The sequence below is a fragment of the Peromyscus eremicus genome, chromosome 4 (assembly GCF_949786415.1).
Source record: "Peromyscus eremicus chromosome 4, PerEre_H2_v1, whole genome shotgun sequence".
In the NCBI taxonomy this organism is placed as follows: Eukaryota; Metazoa; Chordata; class Mammalia; order Rodentia; family Cricetidae; genus Peromyscus; species Peromyscus eremicus.
Genome location: NC_081419.1, coordinates 3,061,233 through 3,074,704, shown reverse-complemented (window position 1 = coordinate 3,074,704; position 13,472 = coordinate 3,061,233). Strand labels below are relative to the sequence as shown.

Here is a 13,472-nt window from a genome sequence, read left to right as displayed (position 1 = left end):
ATTCGTGGACTACAGGATTCTACCACTTATTACTCGGTGCTTCTCTTCCATTGCTGGCCTACATACAGAAAGACCTAGTCTGACTCCCTCACTTTCTCTTTGGGAACTTTTCCTATCATTTGTTTAGAACAGAGGAAATAAATTCACCATCATTTTGACTGAAAGCCAATTACTATGCTTTTTGTTATTGTTGTTGTTTGGTTTTTCAAGACAAGGTGTCTCTGTGTAGTCCTGGCTCTCCTGAAACTCATTCTGTAGAACAGGCTGGCTTTGAACTCAGAGATCCACCTGCCTCTGCCTCCCAAGTGCTGGAATTAGAGGTATGTGCCACTACGCCCAGCAGTATGCTTTCTTCGCTGGAGGTTTAAAAACAAAACCTCTTTGCTTGCCGTATTTTGGCAGAACAGCCTGTCTAGGCAATTGCCTTAAAAAAGTGACTCCATTCTAACTGCTAGTGTGCATGGAACTGTCTGTATGTGTAGGCTATGTCTCATTTCCATGCTTAGGGGTAATCTCTGCATCTGTTCTTATATGTCTTTCTTCATCTCTAGCACCTAGAAACTTTTCTTGTTCCAGCTTATCTCCTACAATTCCTCCCCCTTCAATCTCCCTATTAGAAAAATTAATATTTTAAATGTTATTTCCATGTGTTTCAGCAACCAAGTGAGAAAAGCAAGAATTTTTCATTAGTCCAGTTTAACACTACGCTGGTTAAGTTTGTCAACTTGACACAGACCTAGATATATCTGGAAAAAGGGAATCTTAATTTAAAAAATGCCTCCATAAACCTGGCCTGTGGATAAATCTATAGGTACTGTCTTAGCCGGGCGTTGGTGGCACACGCCTTTAATCCCAGCATTCAGGAGGCAGAGCCAGGCAGATCTCTGTGAGTTCGAGGCCAGCCTGATCCACAGAGCGAGATCTAGGACAGGCACCAAAACTACATGGAGAAACCCTGTCTCGAAAAACCAAAAAATCTATAGGTACTATCTTAATGATTGACATGGAAGGACCCAGCCCACTGTAAGTGTCTCTTCTCCCCTGGGCAGATGGTCCTGGGTTGTACAAGAAAATAGCTGAACAAGCCAATAAGCAGCATTCCTCCATGCTATCTGCTTCAATTCCTGCCTCTAGGTTCCTGTCTTGACTTCCTGCCCTGATTTCCTTTGATGAACTGTGATGTAGCAGTGTATGATGAAATAAATCTCTTCCTTCCAAAGTTGCTTTTGGTCAATGTTTATCACAGAACCAGACAGCCTGACTATGACAGAAACATTGAAAGAAAATCAAACTACTTCCCTTCTTGTCTTTTAAACTCAAATATCACCCATCAGCCAGTGTTCCCCTATCCTCTTAAATTCACAACATCCTCAATCATATAAAATTTTACTTAAATGCAATAACTGAAAAAGAGTGAAGATTTTTAAACAATATTTTAAACAAAATACACACTAAGACTACATGGTAAAACTACCTAATCCATACAAAGTAACGCCAATTACTAGCATTGCCTACTACTCATACTCACCATTTCATTGGGATGAACCAAAAACAAATAGATGCCCGGATATTTGTCAAAAACCTGAAAGGAGCAATTGGCCTGTTCCATTCGACAAAGTGCTTCCACACACAGTTCATCTAAACAGGAAAAAAAAAGGCAGTAAAGTATTTAAATTGAACTACTGCTCAAGTTTCTTGAAACTAAGGCATTAAAAACACTGATGGTGTAATTGTTGGAACAGTAGTTGCCTACTGGTAGACTTTCTTTATTGAGGTACTAGAAATCAAACTCAGTTCCTGAGGTATACTAGGTAAACATCCTGAGTTACATTCCAGTCTGACAGACTGCTGTTCATTATCATCATGCATAGACTAGTCCTCTTATTTAAACTATAATAAAACATGGGGCTTGAAGATGGTTCAGGGATTAAGAGCACTGGCAGTTCTTCCAGAAGACCTAGAGGACCCAAGTTCAACTCCCAGCACTCACATGGCAGCTCACAACTATAACTCCAGTTGCAGGGGATCCAACACCGTCACATAGACATACATACAGACAAAACACCAATGCACATAAAATAAAATGTACTAAAACATATATTTATACTTTGTATAATTATCTCCAAAGAATATCTCAGAAGCATGGTTATAGGTCCAGTGCCTTGCATTTGATATTTGGTCCACCTGGACTGGAGTAAGAACAAGAGTGCTTCTCCTAATGGCTAGTCATCTCAATTTCACTTAGTCATCAATTAACTTCCTCTATTAGATTTAAAAGTCAATGTTAATTTGTCAAGCTTCAAAAACTAGTATGCTACTAATAGTAGTTAGCTTTGGAGGGGGAATTATGACTAGGTTAAGAGCACTGGCTGCTCTTTCAAAGGACCTAGGTTCAATTCCCAGCACCCAGACAGCTCATGCCTGTCTGTAACTCCAGTTCCAAAGGATCCAACTCCCTCAGATATACATGCAGGCAAAGTATGAATAAAAGGGGAAGTGCTGTGGGATGGTCTGTATGTCAAGTGTGTTGCTGATTGGTCAATAAATAAATCACTGATTGGCCAGTGGCTAGGCAGGAAGTATAGGCAGGACAAGGAGGAGAATAAAGCTGGGAAGTGGAAGGCTGAGTCAGAGACACTGCCAGCCGCCACGATGACAAACAGCATGTGAAGATGCCAGTAAGCCACGAGCCACGTGGCAAGGTATAGATTTATAGAAATGGATTAATTTAAGCTGTAAGAACAGTTAGCAAGAAGCCTGGTACGGCCATACAGTTTGTAAGCAATTTAAGTCTCTGTTTACTTGGTTGGGTCTGAGAGGCTGTGGGACTGGCAGGTGAGAGAGATTTGTCCTGACTAGGGGCCAGGCAGGAAAACTCTAGCTACAATGAATGTACATAAAATTTAAAAACTTAAAATAAATTATAAAAAATACTTTATGTATATGAGTATTTTACAGGAATGCATGTTTGTGTACCACATGCCTGCCTTATACCCAGAGATCAGAAGGAGGTGGGGTTCAGATCCCCTGGATCTGGAGTTACTGATAATTGTGAGCTGCCACGTGGATACTAGAATCTGAACTTAGGTCCTCTACAAGAGCAGCAAGCACATTTAACTACTGGGCCATCCTCCAGCCCTGGTATTATGAGTACATTATTATTTAATGTATGTTTAAGGGACTGGAGTGTTGGCTCAGCTGTTAAGAGCATTGATTGCTCTTCCAGAGGACCTGGGATCCAATTCCAAGCACTCACAACAGTGGCTCACAACTATCTTTAACTCCAGTTCCAAAGAGTCTAACATCCTCTTCTGGCTTCCTTGGGTACTGGCACATATGTGGAAACATAGATACAAATGCAGGCAAAACACCCATATAAAAAATATTAAATGAAAATGTTTAAAAGGCTTTTAGTTTAAAAATCTAGATACATAAATTAGTAATTTAATCAAAAGAGTTTGATGGCACAGAGAGCTTGGTGGCACAGGCCTATAATCCCAGCACTCCAGAGGCAGGTAAATCTAAGTTCAAGACCAGAATGGTCTATATAGTAAGTACCAGGACAGCCAGGGCTACAAAGAGAGACCCTGTCTCAAAAAGACAGCTTTATCTAATCAAATATTTGTATTTACTTTACAGAGGATACAGAAAATAAGAGCGAAAAAAATCATTAAGATAATTAAAAATGCATAAAGTGTGTTTTATATTTATAGAACTATATGGTCTCAAGTAACATGGAAAAAAAAAGAGGTATAGATGGGCCTGGTGGTATAAGCCTATAATTCCACCTACTGGGGAGGCTGAAGTTAATGAATCAGAAATTCAAAGCTTGCCTAGGCTACAAAGTGAATTCAAGGCCAGCCTAAGCAACTAATAAGATGCTGTCTCAAAATAGACATACTAAGCAGGTTAGGAATATAGAGCATGCATGACTAAGGTATGCATGATTCTGGGTTGAATCCCCATTACAGCAACAAAAAAAAAAAAACCTGTGTGTGCAAGTGAACTATTTTGTCTTAAGAGAATAAATAACCAAATTCAATGTACTGTCCCTAGTCACTCTAAAACAAATTGGCCCCAAACCACATCTGTAACTATTGAGAATATATGAGCTAGATATTAGATATTCTAAGGTTTCTTTATACCTGGTAAATATGTTCGCCCACACTTCTCATCCCAACTCAGGAGGCTAAGCCAGGACTTTGATTTCAAGGCCATCCTGGACTAAGAGTCCTAGTAAGAAACGCAAATATAAGACCCAAACTGGAACCACCACAACATGCCACGCCGACTAATTGATGAAAACTGCTACAGACCAGTTGTGTGGTTTTCTGTTTGCTTTGAGAAGATCTCATACAACTCAGGCTGGCCTGGAGGTCTTTATGTGACCAAAGGGACATTCTTGCTTCCACTTTCCTAGTATTGGCATTCCAAGTATATACCACAGCTGGTTGGAGCAGTGGTTCTCAACCTGTGGATATTGACCCCTAGGGGCCATATATCAGATATCGTGTATATCCGATATTTACATTAGAATTCATAACAGTAGCAAAATAACCGTTAGAAAGTAACAAGGAAATAATTTTATAGTTGGGGGTCACCACAACATGAGGAACTGTATTAAAGGGTCAAAGCATTAGGAAAATTGAGAATCATTGGGTTAGAGGCCACTGATCTTCAGAGCTGTTTTGCCCCTCCCCTCTTAACAAGGAGCATTCAACAATGTCTGGAGATATTTTTGGTTGTGACAATAACAAGGTAAGGGAGAAGACTCATAGCATGTAGTGGACAGAGGCTAGGCCTGCTACTAACAATCCATAATGAACAGCAGAGTCCTGTAGAGAAATGAGTTCGTCTAAAAAGTCTGTATCGCCACTGGGTGGTGGTGGAGCATGCCTTTAATCTCAGCACTCAGGAGGCAGAGACAAGCAGATCTCTTGAGTTCAAGACCAGCCTGGTCTACAGAATAAGTTCCAGGACAGCCATGGCCACATAGAGAAACAAACCCGGGTTGGGGATTTAGCTCAGTGGTAGAGCGCTTGCCTAGCAAGTGCAAGGCCCTGGGTTCGGTCCTCAGCTCTGAAAAAAGAAAAGAAAAGAAACAAACCCTGTCTCAGAAGAAAAAAAGAAAAAGATACTCACTAACACGCTCATGCAGAAGCAAGTAAGGGTACTTCAGTATTTCAAAAAGAGGAACTCGGAGTTTATTTTCAAAATCTTGGCCACTACAGTCAAATAGCTGTTCCTCTCCATTGTTGTCTACTATATATAATTCATCATCATCTTCAACTTCTGCTTTCATAGACTTCTCAAAGTGATTTATGAGGCGTAAGGTTTCTAATTCCCATAAAACCTACAAAAAAAGATGAAAACAGTGTTTTTTATCTTAGCAAAATATGCTGTGTGTGTTTCCCGTAGAAAGCCTTTTCCTCTATGTACAAAAATTTAGAAGTGGTGGTGGCACACACCTTTAATTCCAGCACTCAGAAGGCAGAGGCAGGCAGATGAGTTCCAGGAGCAGCCTGGTCTACAGAGCAAGTTCCAGGACAGGCAGGGCTACACAGAGAAACCCTGTCTTGAAAAACCAAGATAAGGGGCTGGAGAGATGGCTCAGAGGTTAAGAGCACTGACTGCTCTTCCAGAGGTCCTGAGTTCAATTCCCAGCAACCACATGGTGGCTCACAACCATCTGTAATGAGATCTGGTGCCCTCTTCTGGCCTGCAGTCATACTGCTGTATACATAATAAATAAATAAATTTAAAAAAAAAAAAAAAAAAAAAAAAAAAGAAAAACCAAGATAATAACTAATTTAGAAGTTTAAAGTAGCAGCTAGCACACATCATACATACACAGACATAACTTGGAGGTTCAATTTCTACCACTACAACACTGAAATTAATTTCAGTCCAAAAATACTATGTGTGTGTGCGTGAATACACACCCCTAAATTTAGTTTGAAAAAGCAAAAACAGGTCAAGAGCTGTGATGTAGCTCAGCTGTTAAGGGTGCTTGCCTAGCAGGCATGAAACTTTGTGCTCCATCTCCAGCATTATAGACTTGAGTGTGATAGCAGAGGCCTGAAATCCAAACACAGGAGAGGTTATGGCAAGAGGTCCAGAAGCTCAAGGTCATCGTCAGCTGCATAGGGAGTTTGAGAGCAATGTGAGCTGGACATCCTGTCTCAAATAAAAAAGAACTTTTCCTTGGCATTCATAACTTAGCTATAGAAGTTGGTAGTAAAATTTAACTTTAAGCATGTCTTGGCTTTCACCATGCCTTCCTCATTAAGCACAGCTAGCTTCTGCCTGAGAGATGATGTGCTATTTTCCTTTTACTTGAACACATCAGGCCACTGTAGGTGACCTAATTTCAAAACTGTTATCTCAGGAACTAAAGATGCCTAAGGAGAGAGAAAAGAGACAGGAAATGTCCAGTCAATAAAGCAGGTAGGATGCACACATTTACTGATTAGAGCACTTACTGCCTTACATGAGTATGATTCACAGCCCTCCAAAACAGTTACAATAGCAGCATCAGTAATCAGTGATCACAAATCACCAAAACATGACAATGAAAAGCTCAAAATAGGAGAATTACAAAAGGTAACACAAAAAGAGGATTTGAATCCATGCTCCTAGAAAAGTGTTACTGGTTAGATTTGTTCAAAGTGCTGAGCGGTGGTGGCACACGCCTTTAATCCCAACACTTGGGAGGCAGAGCCAGGTGGATCTCTGTGAGTTTGAGGCCAGCCTGGTCTACAGAGTGAGTTCTAGGAAAGGCACAAAGCTACAAAGAGAAACCCTGTCTCGAAAAACCAAAAAAAAAAAAGATTTGTTCAAAGCAAGATTACAAAACCTTCAACTTGTAAAAATACAGTATTGTGGTGATACTATGTTCCCCAAAATATTGTGCACGCTAATAAACTTATCTGGGGTCAGAGAACAGAACAGCCCCTAGATACAGAGGCCAGAGAATGGAGGCACACACACCTTTAATCCTAGCATTCCGAAGGCAGTGATCTATCCAGATCTCTGTGAGTTCAAAGCCACACTGGAAACAGCCAGGCATGGTGACTCACGCCTTTAATCCCAGGAAGTGATGGCAGAAAGCAGAAAGATATATAAGGCATGAAAACCTGGAACTAGAGGCTGGTTAAGCTTTTAGGCTTTAGAGCAGCAGTTCAGCTGAGATCCATTTGGAAATGAGGACACAGAGGCTTCCAGTTTGAGGAAACAGGATCAGCTGAGGAACTGGCGAGGTGAGGTGGTTGTGGCTTGTTCTGCTTCTCTGATCTTCCAGCATTCACCCCAATACCTTGCTCCAGGATTATTTTCATTAATAAGACTTTTTAAGATTCGTGCTACACAGTATAGTAAATCTAAGTGCCAAACAAGATAGACCTACCTATGTGACTTTTTTTTTTTTTAAGTCCTTAAAAATGGGTCCTCTACAGCCTGAGTACTGAGAATGAGAGACTTACACATTACCGGGCTGTCTTGCTATACACACATCTAAATATATCAACTAACTATAAGTTATTCCAAACTAAATGAGAAGCAGCTGGTGCTTCTTTGTCAAAGGCATGAAAACAGGCCTTTTCTTGTCTTGTGCATGCCTGAAATAACAGTACTCAGGTGGAGACAAGCCGCCAGAAGTTCAAGGTCATCCTTAGCTACATATCGAGTATGATGCTGGTCTTTGTCTCAAGGAGTGTGGGGGGATACTTTTCTTTAAGTTTATGCACAAAGACATGGGATAGTTTCAGCCTAAAAATTAAGGATGGGGAGATGCTCAGTGAAGTACTTTCCTTGTCAGCTTGAGGACCTGAATTTCGATCCCTAGCTCTTATCTAAAAAGCTGGGTGGTGCACCAGCATATCTGTAATTGAGTGCCAGGATGAGACAGGTGGATCCCTGGAGCTGGCCCGCCAGCCAGCCAGCCTACCTACCTAAATCATTCAGTAAAGAGACTGTCTCAAAATAGAAGGTGGAGCTCAATCAAGGAAGACATCCAACACCTGGATGTGTGCATCTGGCTTACACATGCACACATAAAAACAGACATGTACATCATATATGCCAAACACACTTCCTTATATATGGTACATGTATTCTTCTTCAGATAAATGTAATAAACCTAACATGCTTGCATTTAGAGTTTATAAGCATCTCAATAAAAAACAAAACAAGGGCTAGAGAGATGGCTCAGCAGTTAAGAGCTTTGGCTACTCTTCCACAGGTTCTGAGTTCAATTCCCAGGAAGCATATTGGTGGCTTACAACCATCTGTAATGAAATCTGGTGTCCTCTTCTGGCGTGCAGGCATACATAGTAAATAAATAAATCTTTAAAAAACAAAAACAAAGCCAGGCAGTGGTGGCGCACGCCTTTAATCCCAGCACTCGGGAGGCAGAGCCAGGCGGATCTCTGTGAGTTCAAGGCCAGCCTGGTCTACAAAGTGAGTTCCAGGAAAGGCACAAAACTACACAGAGAAACCCTGTCTCGAAAAACCAAAAAAAAAAAAAGACAATATTTTGTAAAACTTTTTATGCCAAAATAACTACAACTGACATAAAACTGTACTTTTATAAAGTTTCATTCAAGTCCATCAGTCAGGATTTACAGCAACTGTTATGTACTGGGAAGTTAGATACTAGAGTTGTACTAGATTTCAAAGCTTTAGTCATATAACACCATTTCCTGGGCTGGAGAGATGGCTCAGAGGTTAAGAGCACTGGCTGCTCTTCCAGAGGTCCTGAGATCAATTCCCAGCAACCACATGGTGGCTCACAACCATCCATAATGAGATCTGGTGCCCTCTTCTGACCTGCAGGTGTATATGCAGACAGAACACTGTATACATAATAAATAAATGTTTAAAAAAAAAACCCAAACACCATTTCCCTGAATGCTTTTGACAGCTCCACTTACTATCTTCCTGGTTAGGGGCTACTGCAAATTACCTCATGCAAGAATGGCACCTCATCTCTGGCTCTGTGGTACTCAGCCACGCACTCTAAGCAGTAGCAGAGGTCTTCATCAGCTGTTTGAAATTCACTCGAGCCAGTGCTAGATGCATAGCACTTTAGGACATCAACGGTGGAAGGACCACCTGGAGTACACCAACAGCATGTGCTCATTCTGTACCTAGAACAGGAAAAGAGGACACTGAAAAGGAGGAAAATTAACACTCAAGACTTATTCTTTATGTACGACAGGCATACCTTCTGCTTGTGATCCAAGTCCTCTAAAATGTTTTGCTGGCCATCTTATCAAAATTGATTAAACCCAAATCTGAAAGCAGGGCAGGGGTGAAGCATAGTGGCAGAGTACTTGTCTTTCATGTAATCCCTGGGTTTGATCAACAGCAGCAAAAAACCTGAACACATTCTGTTAGTCACAACACCATAATGGGTATGCCACTATGTGCCAAATGGGTTGAAACTACACAGTACTGATGCAAAATCAGAGAAAGACACAAATTAATGTCTTCAAGATACAGATTCTGAAGTCTTCCAATAACTTAAAAAGGTAAAAAAAACCTTCATATTCCTAAAAAGCAGTTCTGGAAACTTCTAGAAACTAAAAAAAAACAAAAAAAACAAAAAAACATATAAATCTATATCAATAGTAAGACACACAAGAAATAGTAAGATTATTTCTGCTATTTGACAAGATATAAACAAATTGCTGCCCTATACTCACCGATCTTCAACCAACTATAAACTCCTAATAGCTCATAAACATAGTAACCTTGAATGTCAGCAATCTGAGAGACTTGTCTCTCTTCCAGGGTCTTTGAGAATCTCCTCTATCCTTCACGTTTTTATTCCCTTCTTTCCTGATCAAGGTGGTTTGGATTTCTGTTTGTGTGCCCCTACCTGAGCAATTGGGAGTGTCAGGGTACGGATCTATTCTTTATATTTGTTAACTCCAGTACTCCGATAATTATCAAAAAAAAAAAAAAACTGAAAAAAAAAAAGTGATTGTTTTAAAAAGACAATTACCTTGGCAAATGTCCTACAGAGAAGTGATCCTCTTTGTTGAGAATGCTGGGCTTATTTGTGAATAGATGAGGCTCTGCATTCAGATATACTCACACTTTGGCCCCCAAAAAGAACATTTCTGAAATTAAAAATGAAATAAAAACTGAAAAAGTGTCCCTTACATTGAGATACCTGGGCCGTACATCAACCTTGCACAGTGTCACCTGATGAGTTACCTCGGTCAGGTTAGACGACACATCTGCAGACAAACACACTACGGTGCACGAAGGGGAGCGCTGTAACACTCCTCCAGCCCTAACTCCTCCAGGGGCTGTCTGTCCCCCATAGGGGGCCAGGTGGGCATTTGGTCGTGTCTGCAGTGGGCGTGCGGGAGGTCGTCAGCACTGCAACGTCTGGGGTCGCGGGGCACGCGTCCCGGTGCCCGTACGGAAGCGACACCTGGACGGAGGGCTACATCCTGCCGGCCCCTTCCCCAGAGACCTCCCTCGTCCCAAGGCTCTGCTAGGCGCCCTGGCCGTGCATCGCAGCCCAGAGCCGGCGGCGCTGAAGCCTGAAGGGCAGGTTTCCCGCGGCGGGCCTGGCCTGCGGGAAGCACCAAGCACTGCCCGCCCGAGGTCGCCGCAGCTCCGGTGGCGCGCTGCTCTCCCGAAAGTAGGGTCGGAGTGGGCGCCCTTTCCCGAGGGCCGCGCGCAGCGCGCGAGTTACCAGCGACAATATGCCGCGCGCCCCACCACGCGCCCGCGCTTCTCACCCGGCTCGGCCCTGCTGCAGCGCGCTAGCCCACCTCCATGCCTCGGGTCCGACGAAAAGCCGCAGGCGGAAATGCTGGGCACAGCCCTTCGCCCAACCCGCTGCCGCCGCGCGAGCGGGCGCCGCCCCCGGGCCGCCCTAGCCACAGCCTTCTTGTTTTGGTGCGCCAAGGGGGCGGGCCATGGGAAGAGCAGCGGCGGGGAGCTACGGGCCTGGCAAAGGCCAGAGCGCTGCCGTCACTTCCGGGCTGAAGGGGAAGTGCGACCCATCAGCTCCCGCCCGAAGGGGCTCTGAATTAGCTGCCGAGCCGTGCCCCGCCCCGCCTTTTGCCCCGCCCCGCCTTTTGCCCCGCCCCGCCCTCCGCCCCGCCCCCGGTCGGGTTGGACACTTTCTTCCCCACCAGCCGTTTCCGTTCGGCTCTTCCGCTTCCTAACGTCTGAGGCGCCTCAGACGGCTTTCTTCTCTTTCGGTCAGAGACCCAGACATTAAAATGTTCTCTTGAGGCAAAAAATCGGTCCTGCAGAGCGCCACCTGCAGGCAGGCCCCTGCAAAGCCTACACGGTTCAGTCCTTGTCCCGCTAAGGGAAGAACGCGGTCACTCCAGATCCCCCGAGGACAGCTGGGCCGCCCACGACCACTGCCCGCAGAAACGGGAATTTAGAAAAAGATCTCTTTCTCAGCCCCGCATGATGGTAAAATCATTTTACAAGCTCAGCACTTGAGGCCAGAGGACCGGAACCTGAAGGCCAGCATCCTACACAAAGCGAATTTGAGGCCTACATTACAGTCACCAAAAAATTATTTAAAAATTAAAATAAAAAAAACATTACAAACAAAAAAAAGGGCAGGAGCGAGGAGGTAACTCGGGAGAGCACTTACCTAGCCCACTGAGGCCCTGGGTTCCATCGCCAACGCCGCAGAAAAGAACAAGGCAATAGGTGGCGGTGGATCAGGCTGTCCTACCCCGGAGAACCTTAACGCGAATGAGAAGCCGGCGTGAAAAGCACGAGGGTAAGACTCGAAGGAACGTTCCAGAAGGGGGCGTGGTTCTACCGTTAGGGGCTTTAGCCAATCAGGAAGCAGGAGTGAAGCCCAGCACGAGGCCAACCGTTATTTTCTTGCCTTTTGGGTTGTTTTTTTTTTCCCCCTTTCATCAAAGGTTTCTATCAAAATCAAAGTTGAAAAGACGGTTTCAAATTAAAAGTATAATGTATATGAATGGTTTTTAAAATAGCACATAGATGTGATACTTTTTTAAAAAACCAAGGCTCTGCATACCTAACTGAAATTTTCAGAAATGAGGGGAAATGAGATGATAGGAACTACCCGAACTTCCATGTCCCTGTTGATACAGAGCCTTTCAGAATTCGTTACACAGATTACAGATCTCAGCTATTGACCATGTTGTTTTACATATGAAAGAACGTAAATGCTAAGTTACTCATTGAGCTTAAGAAACATTAGTCTGGGGGGCTGGAGAGATGGCTCAGAGGTTAAGAGCACTGCTTGTTCTTCCAAAGGTCCTGAGTTCAATCCCCAGCAACCACATGGTGGCTCACAACCATCTGTAATGAGATCTGGTGCCGTCTTCTGGCCTGCAAGCATACTGTATACATAATAAATAAATAAATCTTAAAAAAATAAAATAAACTCTAGAAATTGTTTAAAAAAAAAAAAGAAAGAAAAAGAAACATTAGTCTGGAGCTGGGGAGATGGCTCAGTGCTGGATGTTCTTCCAGAGGACTAGGTTCAATTCCCAGCACCCACAGGGCAGCTCACAGCTGTCTAATCCAGTTCCAGGGTACCCAACACCCTCATGCAGGCAAAACCAATGCACATAAATTAAAAAAGGAAAAAAGGAAACATTAGTCTGGCGCCGGAGAAATACCTCAGTAGTTATGAACACTTACTGTTCTTTCAGAGGACCCAAGTTCAGTTTCTGTAACCGACTCTCACAGGTCTCCAAACCCGGTCCTATGTGATCAGAACAGATGCCCTCTTCAGGCCTCCTCAGACACTGCACCGAAAGCAATGCACATACAAGCAAGCAAGACGGTCGTACATAAAGATAAAATGAAAAGCAAAAAATTAAAAACAAAATACTCTGAATTCTGAAGAGGTGGACCTACCCTTAAAACAGGGTAGCTATACCTGGGGACGCCCCAGAATAGTTATAAGGAGTACAAAAATGTTTTGTCTTCTTATGAAATCAGGACCAAAAAGTTTTAGGCTGCCAAAGATATTTTCCATGTAACCGTATATTTGTCCTTATACCAACACAGTCATAAAGCATGATTTTTACTACTTTTGTGTTTGAAAACGAAGGCAACTATTTCCTACAGCCCACAAAATGTCTCTGAAGCCTCTGTGGCTCTTTATACTCTTCCAATCCTTGTTTTATCTATAAAAAATGTAACAAACTTTTAACTTTGCCCTTTTTTTTTTTTTTTTTTAAGCTGAGGACCGAACCCAGGGTCTTGCGCTTGCTAGGCAAACGCTCTACCACTGAGCTAAATCCCCAACCCCAACAAACTTTTAGCTTTGCATAATTGGATTTTACCCTCAATCAGAGCACTTGGGAGGAGGCCGGAAGATCAGCAGGTGTTCCAGGCAAGCTGGGGCTATAGAGTGGATTCCAAGCCAGGCAGAATGCAGAGCAAGACCTTATCTCAAAAAGCCCAATAGGAGTTTGGAGAAGGCCAGATGCCCCATTCCC

General features: G+C 43.2%; 1 protein-coding gene across 7 annotated transcripts in view; it reads right to left on the bottom strand.

The window, feature by feature from the left end:
• Setx (senataxin) overlaps positions 1 to 11,764 on the bottom strand; it is a 53,173-nt gene extending 41,409 nt beyond the window's left edge. For 2 of the 7 annotated variants that reach the window (XM_059259928.1, XM_059259929.1), the window contains exons 1-5: positions 11,636 to 11,763; positions 10,007 to 10,124; positions 8,963 to 9,146; positions 5,143 to 5,353; positions 1,529 to 1,638 (exon numbers count right to left, since the gene is read on the bottom strand). In XM_059259928.1, coding sequence (XP_059115911.1) covers positions 1,529 to 1,638; positions 5,143 to 5,353; positions 8,963 to 9,139 — 498 coding nt within the window. In that variant the 5' untranslated portion in view covers positions 9,140 to 9,146; positions 10,007 to 10,124; positions 11,636 to 11,763. Of the gene's footprint in view, positions 1 to 1,528; positions 1,639 to 5,142; positions 5,354 to 8,962; positions 9,147 to 10,006; positions 10,125 to 10,757; positions 10,829 to 11,635 lie in introns of those variants that run through there. The other 5 variants (XM_059259922.1, XM_059259927.1, XM_059259924.1 and 2 more) reach the window with 4 other exon arrangements.
• Positions 11,765 to 13,472: the final 1,708 nt, after the last annotated feature.